Source organism: Oryzias melastigma, linkage group LG10 (assembly GCF_002922805.2).
Source record: "Oryzias melastigma strain HK-1 linkage group LG10, ASM292280v2, whole genome shotgun sequence".
In the NCBI taxonomy this organism is placed as follows: Eukaryota; Metazoa; Chordata; class Actinopteri; order Beloniformes; family Adrianichthyidae; genus Oryzias; species Oryzias melastigma.
Genome location: NC_050521.1, coordinates 13176120 through 13197642, shown reverse-complemented (window position 1 = coordinate 13197642; position 21523 = coordinate 13176120). Strand labels below are relative to the sequence as shown.

The 21523-nt window shown below is 37.6% G+C and overlaps 2 protein-coding genes across 4 annotated transcripts; both read left to right on the top strand.

Moving 5' to 3' along the window:
* The first annotated feature begins 677 nt into the window (after positions 1-677).
* Positions 678-11590, top strand: ssrp1a (structure specific recognition protein 1a). 3 transcript variants are annotated; one of them, XM_024283769.2, is made up of 19 exons: positions 678-783; positions 1393-1451; positions 2420-2605; positions 4516-4621; positions 4781-4974; positions 5054-5154; positions 5478-5607; positions 5710-5813; positions 5998-6126; positions 6200-6421; positions 6583-6655; positions 6756-6761; positions 7636-7768; positions 7841-7886; positions 8784-8919; positions 9008-9175; positions 9267-9364; positions 9454-9622; positions 11086-11590. In XM_024283769.2, the coding sequence occupies exons 2-19, from the start codon at positions 1398-1400 to the stop codon at positions 11149-11151; spliced, it is 2121 nt and encodes a 706-aa protein (XP_024139537.1). In that variant the 5' UTR covers positions 678-783; positions 1393-1397; the 3' UTR covers positions 11152-11590. The 3 variants fall into 3 exon arrangements, with proteins under 3 accessions (XP_024139537.1, XP_024139539.1, XP_024139538.1); XM_024283770.2 differs by lacking the exon at positions 678-783 and adding an exon at positions 827-994; XM_024283771.2 differs by lacking the exon at positions 6756-6761.
* Positions 11591-14452: 2862 nt separating this feature from the next.
* Positions 14453-21304, top strand: p2rx3a (purinergic receptor P2X, ligand-gated ion channel, 3a). Its single transcript, XM_024283665.2, has 12 exons — positions 14453-14992; positions 15069-15204; positions 16410-16481; positions 16677-16746; positions 16915-17002; positions 17093-17170; positions 17373-17514; positions 18509-18645; positions 18743-18836; positions 20071-20136; positions 20210-20287; positions 20358-21304. Exons 1-12 carry the CDS (start codon positions 14859-14861, stop codon positions 20469-20471), a joined length of 1209 nt encoding a protein of 402 aa, XP_024139433.1. The 5' UTR covers positions 14453-14858; the 3' UTR covers positions 20472-21304.
* Positions 21305-21523: the final 219 nt, after the last annotated feature.

The following is a 21523-nucleotide window of genomic DNA, read 5'->3' as shown; positions in this document are numbered from 1 at the left end:
GTGCTTGAGTCTTTTTTTTTTTTTTTAAGAAAGAAAGAAAAAACAGAGTAAGGGAAAGCACAGGAGTTCAGCTCATAAAACTGTGCTAATGACAGAAGATTTCTTTGCCAGGAGTCCATAAACCACACTCCTCTGAATTAATCAGATGCGTGCCCAGAGGCCGATTTTGAGCGCTAACTTGTCGTGCTTGACTTCACTCATGTGTTTACGTTTTTTTTTCTTTGCAGTTAACTGCTTTTTATTTACACATTTATTTTTTCCAATAAAAATACTCATGAATTGGATAATACACGCAAGCGATGGTCAGCCATTGCTCAAAGCCTACAGGTCTTTCCCTAACTGATCTCAACCCTGTCAATTATTCCTTAAATGACAATTAAAAAAATGGGGAAAAATGGAGAAACCTTCTTTTTTTTTAAATAATTACAATTATTTGTAAGTGTTTTTTTGTATTTGAAAACGTTCACAGTTGTGATAACCCATTTCTTTAGATGTGTTTTCCGCCACCTAGCGGCAGTAAAAAGTCACTGCATTTCACTCCACAACGCGCACACTCGGCAAAAATGAACCGCGACATAATATCGATATCATATTAACTATTTATTTCTAAATTGTTTCAAAACCTTATCATGCCTTCAGAAAAAAATAACAATATAAATAAAATATAATGTAAAATAAAACGTTAAACCGGAAGTACAATAAAAACTGAGCGCTTCCGGTGACGTAACGCTAGCATCTGATGCTACACGCGGGAAACAGGCGAAGCAGCAAGAAAAAGAGATAGTAAGACTTTAAGCCATTAAATTGTGTTTCAGTGTGAAAGTATGGCTTGGTTTGTACGCATTTGCTGTTGTTAGTGGGTGTTTCGTGTTTGAAAAAGTATTACCAAATCGCTAAAGTACCGCCAACGTTATTTGCTGTTCAAAAAAATCGGCCTGTCTCTTCAGATACGTTTGATTTAATGCCCGCTTTGTCCCTATCGGGCGGCTTTGGGGTGCGTGATTGTACACATGGTAACATTTTAGCTTTGGCTGGGTGGTGTAGTATAAAATTAGCGCACTTTGCATAATGAATGCTAGCTTAGCTGAAATGATACGATACTCTCCGAAAATGATTTCCTTTCATTTAGAAATATTTTTTCTTACTATTTATCCCTCTAAAACTGTTAATTTCGAATGTATTTTGCTTTTGTTAAGACCCACATATTCTGTATTGGCAACATTTAAATGTCTCAAAGAGCAACACTGCAATGCTTAAGTTAAAGCCAGTTTAAGATTTTGCATCTTCTTAAAATAGATTTCAGATGAACGGATTAAATTGTGTCCATGAACGCAGCATTTAAATACTAGTGATTTTGTTTTATTTTGGGCGCTTTAATTTTTCTGCCTCCAGGCATCATGGGTGATACGCTGGAGTTCAACGAGATCTATCAGGAAGTGAAAGGCTCTTGGGTTTGTATCTTCTTACTTTTTTTTATTTTTGTATTTTCTCATTACTAAGCTTATAAATCTTTACACGTTTTACCATGAAATGTTAATCTAAATTAAACCAAAATCTGTGCTGCAGATAAAGTAGCCAGTTTGTCCTGTCCAACCTATGAAAATGTAAATTTTCTTTATTGTGTACCAGCTTGTGAAACCTGACTTTTAAAGGGCTCCAGTTCGTTCAAACATTCTTTCTTTTAACCTTCATATTTTGTACTTGTTTGGTTGTTGTGTTCCCAACTAATTGGCAATGCAGTCTGAATTGGGTTATATATTGTTTTTGAAGAACTTTTAATTATTTTATACCAGAAAACAATAAACAAAACTGTTTCAAAACTGTAATAATCACCAGTAGATATGCACAATAATTAGGGGTGTAACAATTAATTTTAAACACAATTTGATTCATATAATAATTTATAGTTACTGATACAATTCATAGTCAATATTTGTTCATTTTGATGGATTCGATTTGATGTGATTCATTGATCTAAAAATGATTCAGGACATCCTTAGCCAAACATTCAACCAGTCCGACTCAGAGATAAATACCTGGTACTGAACAGTGCAGGGGGAGTTTTTTAGAGTCCTTCTGTTTCTGCAAGATAATCAAGTGTAAGCCAAATGTGTGTGCAAACAAACAAGAATGAATGTCGAATCATTCACATTTTAGTTTTTATAAAGTTCAGCCCACTGTTGTTTTTCCACATCAAAATAATACAAAAGGAACATTATTAGAATATTGTAGCACACTGTCTTGCCACATGTATGTATGTATAGATAGATAGACTCTCGGGTAAAACAAAACAAACGTAATGAAATTCCTAAATTCCTAATCAGCTCAACTTTTTTTTTTCTTTAAGAAAAGACCAAGACACTTTAAAATCATATCTGCATTTTAACAGAATTTTTTTTTTCTTTTATTGGTTTTTCAGAATGATGGGCGACTGCGGTTTAGCAAGCAAAATGTGGTTTATAAGAGCAACAAGACAGGGAAGGTGGACAGCATCCCGGCTGGTGAGCTGAACCTGGCTCAGTGGAGGCGAGTGTGTTTAGGTCACGGCATCAAACTTGGCACCAGTACAGGACATGTGTACAAGTATGACGGCTTCAGGGACACAGTAAGTTACCCGCATACCCACCCAAAAGTTGTTAGTTTTGTGTGAGAGTGTGGTATTGGGGTAATTTTCTTTTTCCAGTCTCTTAACCTGTTCTTTCTCTTTCTGCAAAGTAGTTGTCAGCTTTCTCCACGTAGAATAGTGGAACATTTCAGGCTGACACATTCCCCTGCTATGGTCAACCTTGTGTTTATGACAAAGAGCATAACACAAGCAGTGGGGCCTCTGATGAGCATTCTCCGCTCGACTTTTCCCCAGAAAAACACAACCATCTTGCGAAAATGCCGCCACTGGAGTTTGTTGGGCGTTTGTGCGCATGTGTTCTGTCAGAACTTTGTGAATAAGTCTGCTTTTTTCCTCGTAGCTCCTAATGGGATTAATGAGGGAAACCAGTGCTAGCATATGCGTTCCATAAACAGTGCAATCATCGGCTCTTGTGAGTCAGTGTTTATATCAATCCACCAAAACAATTTGGCCCAGAAAACGAGCAAGAAAAAAAATTGTGGTCGTGTTTGTTTTCTGTCACAGATTTTTTTTCTGTGCTTTTTCCTGCTGCTCTAATTTTATGGAGAACGTCAACAAGACTGGGATGAAGAAGAGGGTATAACCTGGACTGTGTGACAGTCTCTTGGAGTTAATCAGCATATTTTTCAGGGGAGATGGATCCTCTTCTCTCAGAGCACAGATCCTGATGTCATTGTTTATTATCCCTCTCTTAGTGTCAGTAATCGAGAATTGGCTGGAAGTTGAGGCTGCTGGCGTGCTAAAGCAGACACTTTGAATCATTTGTCCCTTTGAAAAGTCCAGTCGATCTTTTCCAGACGGGCAGTTGACCTCCAAGTGTCATCCCGTGTTTTCTGATCGCTTCAAGAATTCAGTTTTAGGATAAAACCCACTGACAGGTGGTGTTGTGTGCCACCTTAGAGAGCAAATCTTTGGTAAATGTAGATCCAAAAAATGTAAATGATTGCAGACCCTCACACTTGTAATTTGATAAACTAATATTTGTCACAAACAAACTTTAGAGTTTGTTTATAGATTCCTTAACAGTGTTAGGAAGTGGACAGCAGATAATTTTCTGAAAATTTTCACTTTTCAAGAAGCAAATTTCTGCTATTTAATTATTCATTTTGTAAGGAAATTTGTCCTGTTGACTCAAGTGAATTTCGCCCACCTAGTGAAATGACTGTATTTTTCTATGTGTAAACGTGTCGTAAAGACACAGACGTTGGTGGTCACGCTGGATGAGTGTGTATGTTTCAGTGTGTGATGAAGGTGGGCTCAGTGTTTATTTGTATCAGCTGAGCTATGCAACAACAGTGAACAAGCGCTGATTTTTATGCAACTACGCATCCGCTCCCACATACTCTGTATCTAAACAGCTCCTTAATCCAGGTCAACAAACATGCTGATGAACTTCAGCACTCTCTCTCACACACACACAAATACAGTCATGTTGCTTCTAATTGGCTATAATAACCTTATGGACAAGCAGATATCCAGGTGCGTAAATTTGCTTTCCCACTGAGTCTCGTTCTTCCCTGCTCTTGCAATTACGTCCACATGTGTTTGTACTACTGGGTGTGTGTGTGTGTGTGTGTCACTGACGGGCTTTGTCGCTGTGTGCGAGTCCTTTGCAGTTGTAAGCGGGCCTGAAGGATAAATAAACAGACTGATTGTCAGTGCTTGTTTGGAGTTGGGGGTGCACAGAGAAGGCGGGTGGATTACATTAACATCTTTTGCTCCTTTGTGTGATTAATAAACCACATCCTTCTTCCTACTAAATGTTGTTTTCATAAGCTGTGGCCCATGTAGAGCTGGTGCTTTTACTATCTTACCTTTCTCCCCACTTTTTAACATTTTCTCTTTACTTGCCTCGACTCATGTGGCCTCTCCTGTAAACCTCCTACCAGGATTTCGAGAAGATCTCCGAGTTTTTTAAGGCCAACTACAAGATGGAGCTGACAGAGAAAGACATGTGTGTGAAGGGCTGGAACTGGGGGACAGCAAAGTTCTCAGGTGACTTTTGGCCTCTAAGATCAATGCAACATTTTAAGAAACAAACCCCTCAGATACTGGTACAAGGCGCCCAGTTTCATCAATTCCAAATATCCAATCTGACTTATCTGAAATGGTCTGTCCTATATTGTTGAGGTAACTTTTTCTCTGTCATCTCAGGTCCGCTGCTGTCATTCGACGTTAATGACAACACAGCGTTCGAAATCCCGCTCTCCAACGTTTCCCAGTGTGCAACGGGAAAAAATGAAGTCACTCTGGAGTTTCACCAGAACGACGACACAGAGGTCTCCCTGATGGAAGTCCGATTCTACGTCCCCCCCAGCCAGGCCGATGAGCGACAAGAGTCTGTGGAGGTTAGGAATCAGCTTCCAAACATCTATAAAGTAAATGAAGTTTCTGTGTTGTCATTTGCAGAGTTTTGTCTTCCTGTAGGCATTTGCTCAGAATGTTCTGTCTAAGGCCGATGTGATCCAAGCCACAGGAGATGCTGTTTGCATCTTCAAGGAGTTGCAGTGTCTGACTCCCAGAGGAAGGTAGAAGATCACATTCAACTCTTATTTATATTATTTTCACTCGTTCCCCATTTAATTTATTAGTTTAGTTGTTTAAATCTGCTCTGGGTATAAAACATTTTATTCTGTTTAATTCAGAACACATTTCCAAGCAGAAATTATGGGTCTAAACACGAACTTTGTGAAAGTTTCTTCTTATAACTCGTTTCCTCTTAATTATAAAAGTTCAACAACTTTAGTTTTAGAGTATTTTCTTAAATTTTATCTTCAGGTTAAGAATGTAATCTACTATTCTTAGAAGATGAGCATGCCTCCTCTCATTCTTTTTTTAATCTTTGTTCCAGATATGACATCCGTATCTATCCGACGTTCCTTCACCTGCATGGTAAGACTTTCGACTACAAGATTCCCTACACCACTGTCCTCCGTCTCTTCCTGCTGCCACACAAGGATCAGAGGCAGATGTTCTTTGTGGTGAGTTACTTTTTTTCTTACAATGTTGAGTTTAAATTAACCACATTTTTTGTTTGTATTTAAATCTTTTTGCTTCCTTCTAATTTTTTTTTCCTCTCACAGATTAGCCTCGATCCTCCCATCAAGCAGGGTCAGACTCGCTATCACTTCCTCATTCTGCTCTTCTCCAAAGAAGAGGACATAAATCTCACCCTTAATATGAACGAGTGAGTGCACTTCATTGATCATCAAAAAAAAAAAAAAAATGGGGGGTCTGCTTCAGCTTTTAGTGTGGAAAACAATTGTGGGGAGTAAAGGTGTCCACTAGGGGGAGACAAAGGTCTGGTAGAATATTTTTGAGATTCATTGCTGATTCCCAAACCCTGAGAAGTTGTGTTTTTGACGTTTCAGGGACGACGTAGAACGTCGTTTTGAGGGAAAACTCAACAAGAACATGTCGGGGTCTCTCTATGAGGTGGTCAGCCGGGTGATGAAGGCTCTGGTCAACCGCAAGATTACTGTTCCAGGGAACTTCCAGGGGTAAACATGTCATACCCAGAAAACGTTGCCATCTAAGATCATGTCATAAAACTCCATGTTCTATCTTCTCCAGCCACTCTGGGGCTCAGTGCATCACCTGTTCATACAAGGCTTCTTCTGGCCTCCTCTATCCCCTGGAGAGAGGCTTCATTTACGTCCACAAACCTCCTGTCCACCTCCGTTTTGAAGAGATCTCCTGCGTGAATTTTGCCAGAGGGACCACCACCACACGTTCCTTTGACTTTGAGATTGAGACCAAACAAGGGAACCAGTACACTTTCAGCAGCATTGAGAGGTGAGGCATCAAAAAAGTATTTTTTAAATGTGTTTAGCTGCTTTTTAAACAACAATTATAGGAATTTGCAGCATCATTTTAGTCGTCTTTTAGTAGATTTGTAGTGTTCTAGTGGTGGATCTGTCTCCATGGGGTTACCTTCATGTTTCTTTGCTTTTCAGAGAGGAGTATGGCAAACTATTTGACTTTGTCAACGCCAAGAAACTTAACATCAAGAACAGAGGGTTCAAAGAGGTAACGCGTCACTCCCACTTCATGAAGCAGGTTTTCATAGACGTTCCTGTCAGATGTAGATTCTTATTCCCCCTCTTTGTCTGCTCTTGTACCCCTGTAGAAGAAGGTGGGTATGGTCACGGGCGTCAAATGTAGACTAGAAGCTCCTGGTTTTTCTGTGTGGAATCATGTCTGATTGCATGGCGTGCTGCTGACGTGTTTCAGGGATTGTCGTCAGTAATCTTGATTTAAATTTAAATGTTCTTTTAGTTTTTGTTTTGGGGTTGAAATGGTGAAACATTTGAGTGACTTCTGGACTAATCATGGGGAGACGTTGGGTCTACGATAATTGTGTGTTCGTTTGCATCTTGCTGACTGATTTGCTTCTTCGGGGCTTTCGGGTTTCTGCGACGCCACACACGGTCGTCATTCTGACGCAGCATTCAGCCAACACCATCAAGTCCGATCACTCTCTTTACATCCAGACAATGCAGCAAAGCCATTGGTTTCTATGGTGATGGGGTCAGCAGAAAAGGTCAAACAGATTGAATGGTTTTGCTCTCCATTTCCTGTTGGTGTTTCATGGCTGCTTCCCTTCGCCGTTTCTATCCACTGGCGGGGAGTGAGTAAGTAAGGTGGCAGCAGATGACAGTAGCTTTGCTGTGGTAAACGTGATTTGACTGTTTGGCTTAAGCCACAGTCTTTTAGTGGAGTCTAAAGGCTGACTTTAGAAGAGAAAGCTGCAATGCCGTAAACAGGATTTCCCGTTAACACATGAAAGCCATCACTTATTCAAACACTTCCCCCATTAATCTATTTTGTTTCTCGTGTTGTCCTTTAATTGGCTAACATTTTTTTGTTTTTAATAAATTATGGAAAATAACTTAGTAAATGTGTTCTAACAGTGGGTGTTTGGGGTAATGTTGTGTTTGGAGGAGAGATCGAAGCAAAAATACTCAGTTGTGGTGGGGGGTTTTGTTAACGGTGCAGTTTATTTTCAGGGCATGAAGGGTAAGAATGACGAGTACAGTGACTCGGACGAAGACCAACATGATGCCTACCTGGAGAGAATGAAGGCTGAAGGCAAGATCAGGGAGGAGGGCAACGACAGTGACGAGTCAGACGCTGAAAGTGGTGAGTTAGACTCAGAACCAGGAGAACAGCAGCAGCTTCTGATCTGGTTTAACCTTCTCGTCTACTCTGTAGATGAGTCTTTCAACCCAGGAGAGGAAGATGATGACATAGCAGAAGAGTAAGTGCCTGTAGTTTTTTTGTTTTTTTTAATATATATGCAGACCCTTTCCAAAAAAAATAGTGTTTCTTCGTTTATCCTTGGGAATAAATTCCATAAATCACCTTCATAAATGAAACCTCTAAAGTAGAATTACTGATGTTCTAACATTGTAAAACTCATCATTACTCACTTCATGGACTTTTATATACATACATTAAAATGTTCGCAATTTTTTCTTTTGTAAAAACGATCAAAGAAAATTCAGTCTAGTACTATAGATTGAAAACAAAGATCTGATCTTAGATTATGGAACTATTATTATGGTCAAGTTTCATATAGACGCTGCACGAAGAAAGATCTGGATGCAGAACACGGAGCACTGGTAACCCTTGTGCTATCCTAGGCATGTTTACATTAAAATTTGGGCCATCTAGACCCCACAAGACAGCGCGAAAAAAACTTTTTTTTTTTTTCTGTCAAGGATTTTTTATCTTCACTGGTGTCCGTGGCAGACAATCCCGTCCACCTTTGTCCAAGTCTGTCATGGGAGGGATCACATGTCAATGTATGGGTGGGGTCATCTGGACCCCAAAAGAGAGCACGAGGTTGCAATCACAAAAATTTGCAAAACAGGGAGATCGCATAAGGTGATTCTCGATATAGAGAGGGACTACTTTATCATGAAAGAATGTATTCATTTACAAACTTCCACTCCAAAAAATGTAACTGTCTTTTTCTTTTTGCAAAAACTGTGAAATAAAATGTGGTTTCTCCACATCATTATAATTTGATTAAAATTAAAATGATTGGAATTATAGAAAATAATACACATTTCCGTGATATTCTATTTTTTTTGGAAAGGGTCTGTACATAATTTTTTTTAATTGTTCCGTTTTAACTGATGCTTTCTGACAGGTACGACAGCAATGCCAGTGCAAGCGACAGCAGCGACGAAGGGGATGACAGTGAAGATGAAAGCTCAAAGAAGAAGAAGCCCAAGAAAGTGGTCAAGGAGAAAAAAGAAAGGAAAGAAAGGAAGCCACGCAAAGAGGTAAGAGGAAAGCTCACAGAAGTGCAACTTGTAAAGAATTTTTTACTTCTCTGCTTACTAAACATCTTATTTTGATGGATGTGAACAGAAGAAGCAGAAGGATGCTGGCGGCCCTAAGAGGCCCATGAGCGCCTACATGCTGTGGCTGAACTCCAGCCGAGAAAGAATCAAGTCGGAGAACCCCGGGATCTCCATCACCGAAATCTCTAAGAAGGCAGGAGAAATGTGGAGGCAGCTGGGCAAGGATGAGAAGGAGGTGAGACGAGGGAACATCTTCAGTCTAAAACAGTTTCAACACTGTTGGTGGGGGAGAGTGATGTTTGACTGAGCTGTGAAATCTGTCTTAGGAGTGGGAAACGAAGGCAGGGGAGGCGAAACGACTGTATGACAAAGCAAAGAAGGAGTACAAAGAGAGTGGTGGAGGATCAACTACAAGTACCAAAAAGTAAAGCTCAACCATCTTTGATTTTTTTTTTTCTTCCTCATAAACTGTTTAGCTCATTACGATTCTTTGCTTCCTCCTTCTCTCGCCAGAGAGAGTAAAAAATCTACAAGCAAAAAGGAGGAGAAGAAGAGGAAGTCTGCTGGAGGAGACAAGGACAAGGAGCGAGGAGGCAACGACAGCTTCAAGAGCAAAGAGTTCATTGAGACCAGCGAGAGTTCTTCAGACTCCGACCACAAGAGCAAGTCCAAGAGGAAGAAGGTACGGTGACGGTTGCTGGTGCAAAGGTTAACTTTTTAATTTAATAAAATCAACACCCATAAGTAACGAGTAAAGCATCATTTACACGCACACATCAGCCATCAGAGTCTAAATTGATAATCGATCTAATGCTCTGAGAAGAGTTGACGCCACCGACTCTCATGTCATTAATATGAAACATGAACGTTTCCCCAAAGGGAATTAGTTATTTTCTTACATTAGCTGCTTTCTTTATTATATATTTATGTGTGTGCATTACAGTTTTTACAGGCAGACTGAGTAATGGCTGGATTATTAAATTACCTTCAGGATAATTATTGTTTTCTGCAAACGTATTTATGAAAGTTTCATCCAAGTCAGCTTTTCTGTCACAATGAGATTTTGATTCCAGATAAAAACAACCATTTGTCTTTCATATGAATAAACTGAGATATTTTTGTTTGTAAACTCAATAAAGACAGTATCTAATCAACACTTTATTTATTTAGACCGTCAAAAACAGAATGAAAGCTATCATTTTACTTGAATGTTTTTTTTGTTTGATAGTCACTTTCCACGTGTGCGTAGAGCTTCAAAAGAATCAGACGTGTTGGAATTTCTTGGAATCTCTGGAACGTTGTTTCCAGAGTTCAAATATTTCAATTTGGAGATTTGTGTCATCAACCAATGAGGAGCTTAGCTTTGGTAGTGATGTGTTGGTGACGCAAACAGCAGCTCGAGTCTTAAACCATCAAGGAGAAGTTGCTCCTCCCAAACTTTATATTTTTCATCTTTAAATTGAAGGAATATCTTAAAAAAGGCCCTTTTTATCTTAAGCTTCTTCAGATGAAAGCGTGTCAGAAATTTGTCAAAATGGGCCACAGAGATGGAAGTACCGCTGAGAGCAGCCGTCTTTCAGTTCCTACAGCAGGTGGTGAACCTCACTGTACTGGGAGAGTAAAAATAAAAAGAATAAACATGTTGTAAATGGCATGTGTTGTAGAAGAAGATAAAAATGAAATGCAGTATTTGTTTTAGCAATACTGGCACTAAGGAAGTTGACTAGTTTCCAAAATAAAACAACCACTTTTTTTCTAATTGTAGGAGAGAAAAACATACTGTTAATAATCAAGATGTAATGTGCTACTTTTCTGAATGTATGGATGCGATGAGAGGTCCTGTGGCGCCATCTGATCATTGGCGGTCTGGCAGCAGTGCGTTTTGGGCGTTGCAGTTCAAATGTCTGAACTTTGGAAAACAGTTCCAGTTGTGTCGACCAATTCGGAACTCCGCTTTGGCCCACGGCATGTCGATGAATCTGATGAACACATTTTTGGACACAAATCGCGTTCAGATTATTAAACCTCCTGTTAGGAAAATGATAAACTTCAGTGCAAACATTCGATTCTTGAGTCATCTCCTGTTCTTCCATCCAGATAAATCATCAGATCAAGTTAAAAATGTTAACTTTGTGTTTTGAACAGGAGTCGGATGAAGAGGAAGAAGAGGCCGAGTCAACACCTGCAAACTCAGAGGAAGATTCTGATTAAACACATCAAAGACCCAAACCAACAAGGACCAACAGTTTCTACTTTTGATTTCAGACTAGTCAGCAAAGTTGAGTTATATATATTTTTTCTTTTGTTTAGATTGAAGAAATCACTCTAAGTTGTGTGTCTGAATAAGAAAAGACATCTCCTGATTGATATGAGCACTCCCAGCTCAGTGAAACGCGGGGGTCTTTTCTTCACTTGAATTATTAAGACTTTTTTTTTTTTTCATTGAGCCCATGGGAACTGCTCTCACTGAAGCAGCACGGAGGACTGTAAGCCACCGATTATGTCATGTGAATAATGCAGAGTAGTTTCTTTTTCCTCCTTCCTTCTGTATAGTGCTTTTAAGAAACAACATTTTGTGTGTTTTGCTACGCTGTGTTTTCAGGTTGACATAAATAATTTTCAATAAACCTCAACTCTTTCTCCTTTGGTACATGTTTTCTGGTTCTGTTTTCCTAGTTTTAGAAATCACTGCCCTCCTTTGATTTTTACCAAAGTGCTTCACTATTAAGTGGGAAAGTCGTCCACCCTGATCTGGGAGGAGGTGGAGGGAGGCTCGTCCTTGTTGCTTCAGTTTTTACAGGAAATGTGAGTTTTAAGCTAATTGAATAGGGTGCATTAAAAACTCAAACCAATCGGACAAATGAAATGAACAAAAAAAGTTGTAATAAATTAGCACTCTCTTATCTCTGGTTCTGCCTATTGAAGGTTTAATGCAAATCCAATGAAAAATCTCTAAACCTCTTGTACAGAGGTCAGCAACCTTCATCCCTCCATTGTGGCTCTTGGGTATGAAAAAAAGGCTACCACTTTCAAATGGGTTTGGAGTATTTATTTATTTGTAAAATAAGTTTTGTTAATTTGATTCAATGCAATTTGATTTATCTAGCCCAACATCTCAAAAAATAGCCTCATTGGGCTTCATTCTGGTATTTGTACAGAAGCAGAAAGTAAGTCATAAATATACACAATAGCTAATTGCTAAAATAAATTAAGCAAATACAATTGGTTATGTCTGCCCTTAGACCCAACTACTCATTAAGGAAGAACTCCTAAAAAAACTGATTCAGGAAAAATAAAAAAATAAAAACCTTAAGGATGCCCACATTTTTAAGTTTATTTAATTTATTTTTATTTGTATAGCACATTTCATGTACAGAGACAATTCACATGAAGGAGATCTTCTCCCAGGAAAACACTTGTGATTCATATTTATAAATTTAATATTTCAGATAAGTGACAAGAATAGTGGTAAGAGTGGTTTATTTTTAGAATAAGCTTAAATTACATGTAGATTTATTTTTTTTTAAATTAAAATGTTTTCAAGTTTATTTTAGATAGGAGGATGGAGGAGGATGGCACACCAAATTCAAAATGATGAAAAATTAAAATTTTAATTTGACCTTTTTACATTTTTAATCAAGTGATTCTGCTGCAGCAGGAGGATCCTTTTTTTTTTCATTTGTCACGAAAATTATGTTAATTCAGTTGTGGTGCATATTTAAATAGCCACAAAAATGTAAATTAATTATTTTTTTTTTTTTTAAACAGATGTTGCAGCTCTTGCTAGATATCCGTAGGTAAGAAACTATAATTTATGGTCATTTTATCATTACATTTTGCTGACCTGCAGCTAAAAATGCGGAGGAGGTTTTTTTTTTTTTTTTTTTTTTTTAAGATATGAAGAGAGTTTTGTCTCAGATGATCCTCTTAGTCCGGCTGACAGAAACATAAAGGAGACGGTGGTTTCCAAAGTAGTGTGCGGTTTGTAGTGTTGCATTGAGGAGACAAACCCATACGGATGTGAGGTTCACTTTGGATGATAAAGTGCTCTTCCTGCACCTCCTGCTGCACCATTGACAAGAAGTCCTGAGTTTGACCCTGATTTTAGTCGCCATCATGGCGTTCTGAGGCTTCTGAGAGGATGAAGCTATTCTAGTTTTTTAATTTATTTCACTCAAATCTCAATTTGTAACTCTTTGGTCAGTCTAGTCTGGTCAATTTGCCATAAAATACCTCCATTATAGCTAGATTTTTTATGATTTTTGTTGTCATTTTTGGAATTGTCAGTCTGCAGGTATTCTTAATTCTCTCTTTTCACTAAGAGCCTCACCAACCGCGTTGTATTTTTCACAGGAGTGTATTCAGAATCCAAATGGTGCATGAATATTACAGTTGCACTAACCTTTTAGGGGTCATGCCTCAGTGCATACGTTCAGAACACATGGGATTTTGGTCATGTTACCATTAACTGCCCACAAACATAATGGACCCACTTAAGAAATGACATACCGTCTAAGTACATCTGTGCATGTTTGTGTGCACTGTTACATATTGCATTATCTCTCAGCGTGAGAGGCCGTAATGCTGCTAGTCCAGAGAAATGCTCGGATCAAATGTCGCAATTACCGCTGTCCATGTTGCCACCGTGTATCATTTTTTACAGGAGTGCATTTGGATGCGGCTCCCTCAGAGGCATCTCCAGGAATTAGAATTGTTTCTATGGTGCTAATGTACAGAGATGTGATGATAATGCTCTGGAGTGCCTGCATTTGAAAAGGGGACATTTTCTAGACTCCTTAATGGCATTTCCAAGAAACCATATTTTCCAGAAGAAATAAAGTGTTATAGTAGATATATATATATTTTGTTTGTGTTTTATTTTATCTACATTATCATGTATTTTTCACACTCCTAATCACCAGTTTTCATTTAATTCATTATTCTAATAAATAATATAAATATGTTTTACATGTTTATAATTCTAAGTGTCCACTCGTCAATTCTTGAACTATTTTTCATCTTGGATTTAAAAAGATTTAACAAATTAAACAATATAAATCACACATTTAAAATCTTTTGTTTGTCCGTTTTGTTAACATTTACAGTTTTTAACCATATGTAATAAGACGGACTGAAAGCATTAGACAAAAAACTTAATTTAATAGTTTTGAATGCAGTTGGGTGTAAAATGTTATTCAAATGACACTTCACTTATTGTTTCAGAATTAAGCGATAAATAACCTTACTGTCAACTCTTGAAAAAATCTGGCATTTATTTAAAAAATTACAACAAATGATTTAGAAAAATGTTGTGTATTGTATTTGTCTGCTGTTTGATGTCCTGGTGAAAGAGTGTGTGATTTTTGTTGCATCAGAAATTCCACATTTATCTGAATGTTTTCCATTCAAATCTCATCTTAATTAAATCAGATAATAATCATTTAAAAGCCTAGATAAACTCTGTTTTTCGTTATCTTTAAGTTCAAATATATTATTATTTTTTTTATATTAAAACTAAACCAACTAATGAAAAATATCCACTGAGGGGCTGTCAGAAAATGTGTTCATAGCACATGATTTTTGAGATTGGTATCTCCCTAAATGTTTACACGTTTAGAGTGTTTTCAGAGATGCAGAATAAGGCATGGGAGATGGGGAATTGTGGTGAAAAAGAGAGACATGTTGCTCCAGCCCCTCTGGGTAAAGAGGAGGAGGTCCACTTATTCTTCATGAACCAATGATACAGACAGTGAGGGAAGAGAGACAGCTTTCAGTCATCAAATATGCAAAGGAGCAAACAGACCGGCCACACCACAGAGAGACAGGCGGAAGGATCTTCTCTGTCAGTTTAGGGAGAAACATCTCCCATCCCAGATTGAACCTGTTGAAGCGAGGAAAGTAGCCACACGCTGGGAGCCATGACATCTATGGCATGGGGCTTTGTCACTGGCTTCTTCACATACGAGACCACTAAGTCTGTGGTAGTGAAGAGCTGGTCTGTGGGGATCATCAACCGAATCGTACAACTGCTCATCATCGCATATTTTGTTGGGTGAGTGTTTTTGTTGTTTCTGAGTGACATTGAAGAAATCAACTTAACCTTAACTTTTTTTCCCTTTGTTCTACAGTTGGGTTTTCCTCCACGAGAAGGCTTATCAGGTGATTGACACTGGCATCGAGTCCTCTGTGATGACCAAAGTTAAAGGCTTTGGTCGTCTGGACAATCATGTTATGGATGTGGCCGACTACGTCTACCCTCCTCAGGTCAGTTTTCTTCATGAACAATAAAATAAATACAAATAACAACTCTTCAAGAGGACACCTGCTTTTAGAGTATTCCTCCTTCCTGATGATGGTCTGTGGGGTGTGGGGAGAATATATATACCACTGTGACCCCTCCACTCTGGAACTGGGTCCCCTGGCTCCACATTTTAAACACATTGTCAAAAATGTGGGTTTTATTCTGGATAGTGATTTTATTCTTGACCATCACATCATTTCTTTAGTTGGATCACAAAAGAGAGAACACATCATACTAATCCTGGCTTCCCTCCACTAGCTGCCTGTTAGTTTTACGGTTCAGTTCAAGATTCTTTTATTTGTATTTAAATCTTTGAATGGTCTCGGAGAGCTTTTCTATCCCTACACAGAGTGTAGGGAGTGTAGCGAGGTCTAAGAGGAAGTGTAGAGGAGATTGAGCCTTTTCTATTTGTGCCCCAAAGCTCTGGAACACTCTGATGCGTTGTCTTTGTCCATTTTTAAAACTAAGCTTAAAACCCATTTTTACAGCCAAGCTTTTAACATTTAACGACTCTGCTCTGTTTTTTTACTCTGTTTTTACTTTGTTTTTATTTTGTTTTTACTCTGTTTTAAATCTTTTTTTTACTGTCTTGGCCTTTAGCTGTTTAATGCTTATATTTTTGTGTTCTAATGTACAGCGCTTTGTAGCAGTCTAACTGTGTTAAAGTCCTCTATTAATAAAGTTGATTCGATTTGATATTATGATAAGTAACCCCTGAATAAACATTTTTTTTTCTGTTCCTAAATTTGATATGTTTTAAAGCCAACATGGCAGTACAGTAAAACTGAAGCAATTCCACTTTACAATATTTTTTTATCACTGCTTTATGCTGTTTTATGTGAAGCCCCCAGACGTACATTGAAGTAAAAATAAATTGAATTTGAATAAATGGCTGGTTACAAAGTAGTAAGTAGTAACCAGAAAAAATATTTTTTCTTTTAGAATTTTTTTTTTACTTCAATTTTTTTAATTCAATGTCCCTCTAGGGGCTCAGTAGTTTTACTTTTTGTAAAACGCAAATCATTTTAAAAATTGTTATGTTTAGTTGTGCAATTCAAAACCACACATCTTGAATCTATCCTAACGTAAAATAGAAATAAATATATGCATTTGGATGGATGTTTAGATCACCAGAAGACTTTTCTGAAACACTTTTATTGTGTTTCAGGGTTCAGGAATTTTCTGCATCATGACCAGAATCATCGTCACTGAGGACCAGTTTCAAGGTCGATGTGCAGAGGTGACAACCTGCTACTTTTACAATAAATTTGATCATTTAGGGATTTTCTAAGTTTCTTGGAATCATGAGATTTTTAACTTTTAAACTTTACCAGTTTGAAAAAAATCATGTTTTATATTAATCACAAAAGTAATTAATTATGCCAAAACCAGTAGAGGAAAAGCCTTAAGCCTGGATTTTGCTTGTGTGTTTCAGTCTCAACCAAACTTCAACTGCAGCACAAATGAAGACTGTCATGTGCACAAAAACACCCTGCTGTCCAACGGTGGGTCTCTTTTAATCCACAGCAATCACAGCATTGAAACTGTTCTTTGTCCTAAAATGTTACTCAGCTGTTATTCAAAGGAATGAGAGAATAGATCGAAACTTCAATACTTTGAATAAAAATAGCTTTTTAAAAACAAGTAACTGTTTGTGTTTTTTTTTCCTACAGGTGTAATAACAGGTATTTGCCGTAATGAGTCTGGGGGTCGCTGTGAAATTGAAGGATGGTGCCCAGCTGAAAATGACCATGTTACTAAGTAGGGTTTTCAACAAACTCATCCTTGTTGCCAAACCACATCAAAATGTGTTGAGTTAGGACCCTAAACATTCTTCAAAACTGTCCACAGCTCAACGACGCTAGACGTGAAAGACTTCACCATCCTCATCAAAAACAGCATTCGTTTCCCCCTGTTTAATGTCACCAGGTGGGTCACATTCAGGTCTAACTGACGCCGTTTAAACCGAGCATGATCCCCCACCCTCTTTGTTTTTCAACATTTCTGCCCTTCCTGCTTTGAATTATCTGAATCCATTGATTCAGATTACACTTGATCCCCAACAATAGCTGGAAAACAGTGGAAGACTGGGCAGCTTTGATGTGCACTCATTAAACACATTCTATTTCAGGGGAAACTTCCCTTCTTCGATGACATCTGAGATGATCAGGAACTGTGTCTACCATCCGGAGCGTGACCCCTTCTGCCCCATCTTTCGTGTGGGAGATGTGCTGAACTACACCGGGCAGGATCTAACGTCCCTGACAAAAACGGTCTTTACATTTTTCTTGAATTCTCTGGTCTAAAACGGTGATTTATTATCAGTTCTGGAAATCACAACAATGGATACAATGTGAAGACAGTTGAATCTGTTAATGTCTACCCAAATAATAATCAGGAAGTGCATTGTATAAATCTTTATTGAAACAAAAATAGAAACAAATGGACAAAAAAGCCATAAAAGGAGATTCCAGCTTTTCAGATGAAATTGGTAGATGAAAGCCTTGTCTAGTTCAAATATTGCTGACTTGAAGCTTCTGTTGTACTCACTGGAGTGATTTTTGTTTTTGTGCAGAAGCCTTCTCGAGCAGAACAGTTTAAATCAGCAGCAACACTTCATGATGCATTAATGTCCTAAGATCTGGACATCGGCAGTCTAGCTAAGCATAGCAGTTTAAATGACCAAATAATACCTTTCATTTTCCCTATTTTTCCACCCCATAATTGTCCTGCATCGATTTTTTCGTTTTTTTTAAGCGTTTAACTGGAATCCCTTTGATACAAACCACCTTTATTGACACAAACTCATTCAAGATTTTGCACATCATTAATGGTATCTCATCTTTTCAGTGAAGACTTTAGCAGAAAAAATAAAAATGAGCTGTTCCAAACCACATATTTAGCTTCAAATACCTGTTTGATCTCAACCTGCTTTAAGGGGTTCTTGAAGTTAATCAGACTTTGAATAAATGGAACTGTGTGAGGCATTTTTGTCTTTTTAAACTTAATTATAAATGTGGAAGCCTCTGTTTTTCTCCTTCACAACAGTACAGGATGGTGGAGAACCAAACATTATACTACTAAAACATTAAATTGTCTCTTTAGCAAATAAAATTGACGTTATTTTGGTGCAACTCACAATCTAACTGAGCATTTACAATAATAACATAAATGTTAAACAACACAGATGACTTGAATGCTTATTTTGAATATTGGAGTTTTTTTTAATTTGCTAAAACTTTTCATTTTTTATTTTTCTCTTCACAGGGTGGAGAAATAGGAATAAATATTGAATGGAAATGTAACTTTGACAAAGATATTGAGCTGTGTGTCCCCAAATATTCATTCACAAGACTGGATGCCCCTTTCATCAAGAACAAAGTCTCCAAGGGTTACAACTTCAGGTAGCATTCTGGGGGATGTTTCCTTGTTTATGTAATTTTTCTCTGGGAAAAATATTTTTATGAATGTTTTAATTCTCTCATTTCTTTTAAAATCCAGATTTGCCAAATATTATAAGACAGAGAACGGGACAGAATTCAGGACTCTTCACAAAGCCTTTGCTATCCGTTTTGATGTCATGGTTACAGGCAATGTGAGTTGTGGAACTTTTGTTTGTTTTATTAACATTTAAAGTTTTTTTTAACCATATGTAAGGAGAAGGACTGAAAAACATTAGATAACAAACTTAATTTAATAGTTTTGAATGCAGTTGGGTGTTAAAATGTTATATAAATGACACTTATTGCATCAGAATTAAGTAATAAATAACCTTATTGTCAATGTGAATTGGCATCATTATAATTAGCGTGTTTTAAAAACAGAAACACTCAAAGGGTAAGACTAATCTTCCCTTTTTATAGACGACCTGTAATGCTGTTAAAATGTTTATTAATAGGGAAATGTTTTAATTAGGATCCTTTATTTATAGTGGGCTTAACCAGGAGTCTGCAACCGAAGGCTTGTGGTTCTTTTACCCCTTCATTGAGGCTCTGGTTAGATAAAAATAAAAATAAAAGTTTTTTTTTTTTTTTTTTAATAAAAAGTAACTGTAAAGTAAAAAGTATGTAGGTAGAAGGTAAAAAAAGGACAATAACTCACACTTTACTCATCTCTTTCACAAACAGTTAAAGGACAGTATGAATCACAAGTTTAGCTAAAACATTTTGACAGATTATTGTGTTGTTTATTACAGAAAACCAGTAATTAAAGCCAGAATTAAGGTGCACCAGATTACAAAGCAGCTGTTCTATTTATTAGTTTATTCTTTACAAATTCAAGGATTGTATGGTTCAGACAGTACAGTAGCAGTCACTTAATTAGCTCTGATTTAATTTTGGTTTGTTCGTTTTCATATTTTTGGCTGAGATGCACCACAAATTCTAAAATAAATGCATCGAGATGATCCTGTGTCACGCAGGGTGTTCTTTATTTTGAAAGGAAGTCATGTGAACCTCCGTCAAATCTATTTAATATTTTGAAAAAATGCATATCTATTTTTTAATCGTGACAGTAACAATAGCATAAATACAAATCGATGTCTTATTTTTCTTTAGACGTTCTAAAGACATGGGTCCTACTGGGTTGTGGTCAGTAAGAAATCGACCCAAATGGCTCTTTAAGTGTTGAAGGTTGCAGGCCGCTGAGATAAGCGATGCTTAAATGAGGAGCTAGCTTCATTTCCTGTGGCTTTCCAATAAGATATAGCCCATAAAGTTACTTCCTGTAGAGTTAAATGGGTTATTTGTTAATTTTTAACAAAGCAGCTTCCCATAGAATATTTTTGAAGAGAACTTTTCTGTAAAAATGTTTGTTTATTTGTCTCCCAGGCTGGAAAGTTCAGCACAATCCCAACACTGATCAACTTAGTTGCTGCATTTACGTCTATCGGACTGGTATGCATTTCTGAAACGAGCAGATGTTGGATGTTCTTGTCTCTGTCTTTACTGTCTTTGTCTGTGCCGACAGGGAACGGTCATCTGTGATATCATCTTACTAAACTTTCTGAAAGGAGCAAAGCAGTACAAAGCCAAGAAGTTTGAAGAGGTGATCTTTTTTTTCCCTCATTAAATGTGAATTCCTTCCTTTGGGTTTCTGATGATTGTTGTCCATCCAGGTGTCAGAGGCTCAGATAAAAACATCTCCCAGTTCAGATAGCAAGCCATCACTGAAGGAGGGAATGAAGAGCTCCTGCGACTCCGGAGCCATTTCCCTGTCCATCTCTGACTGAAATTGGGAAGGATGGAAACATATCCTCCTCCTTTTTCTGGATGGGTGTGTGAACGTTTAGAAGAACAGAACATGAAGTGATCCTCTCGGGCAGTGCACGTTTATGGTTTCCAGTTTCTGAGTGAGAATCCCTTTGAGGAAAGAGGTGGTTCAATGAACGGAGCAGAATCTCAAGAGAGAAAAAAAATGTAAATACTATTTTGGTTTTCACCTTTTTTACATCTCAACTGCAATAGGTTTTTTCCTTAAATCGTTAATTTATACTATTTGCAACAGTGGTGGAGAAAATAACATCTCAGCCGTTGAGTTTTTTAATTTGTTATCTTTCTTTTTGTTACTGTGCGTACACTTTTGACAACTGCCTGCATTCTCAAATAAAGTGCTGAAGTCAATCCTTATTTTCTATGATTATTTCCTGTGTCTTTAAGAGGAAGAAAAAGACAAACTCATTCTCTCAGTGCTCACAAATGGGTCCTTTAGTGCACTCACTGCAGCTGTGACAAAGCAGATCCTTCTGTGGACACTAATGGACTAAAGTAAATACTCTCACTTCTGTTTGTTTTTTCTTCTTTCCAGTTTTTCTTTTTGCTCTAGAACTGTATGCTTCTTGTAAGTTTTTTTTTTTTTTGCCTCGGTATAGAATGAAGGATTCTTTTCTTCTACTTCATTTCTGCAACTGTTTAAATCAAAATCTGGACTGAAAACCAAAAACTAAAGCAGGAATACTCCATAATTAATGCTACACATTTCTTCCTCCTCCCCAAGGAGGGACGTAACAGGTTCTGAAAGTGATCTATATGGGATGAAATCTGCAGAAGTTCCCTCAGGAGCTGCAGAAGTTAGCCACAACCGTTTGTGTATTGATGTAAAATCCCAAATAAAAAATGTGATGCATGTAACTACCTAAAAGAAACAGTATAATATCCCTGATTTGTAGATTTTTTTTGTACAATAAACATACAGTTCTTGTTTACCAACTTCAATTATTCATTCACTCATTTTCCAAGCTCGCTTAATGCCTTTCAGGGTCATGAGGATGCTGGAGCCTATCCC

Bases quoted from the DNA above. Each gene is read 5' to 3' on its own strand.
- ssrp1a (XM_024283769.2), top strand. From the start codon at position 1,398: ATGGGTGATACGCTGGAGTTCAACGAGATCTATCAGGAAGTGAAAGGC. The intron at 5,814-5,997 runs GTGAGTGCACTT...TTGACGTTTCAG, and splicing joins CTCACCCTTAATATGAACGA to GGACGACGTAGAACGTCGTT. The intron at 6,422-6,582 runs GTGAGGCATCAA...TTTGCTTTTCAG, and splicing joins ACTTTCAGCAGCATTGAGAG to AGAGGAGTATGGCAAACTAT.
- p2rx3a (XM_024283665.2), top strand. From the start codon at position 14,859: ATGACATCTATGGCATGGGGCTTTGTCACTGGCTTCTTCACATACGAG. The intron at 14,993-15,068 runs GTGAGTGTTTTT...TTTGTTCTACAG, and splicing joins ATCATCGCATATTTTGTTGG to TTGGGTTTTCCTCCACGAGA. The intron at 17,003-17,092 runs GTAGGGTTTTCA...AACTGTCCACAG, and splicing joins GAAAATGACCATGTTACTAA to CTCAACGACGCTAGACGTGA.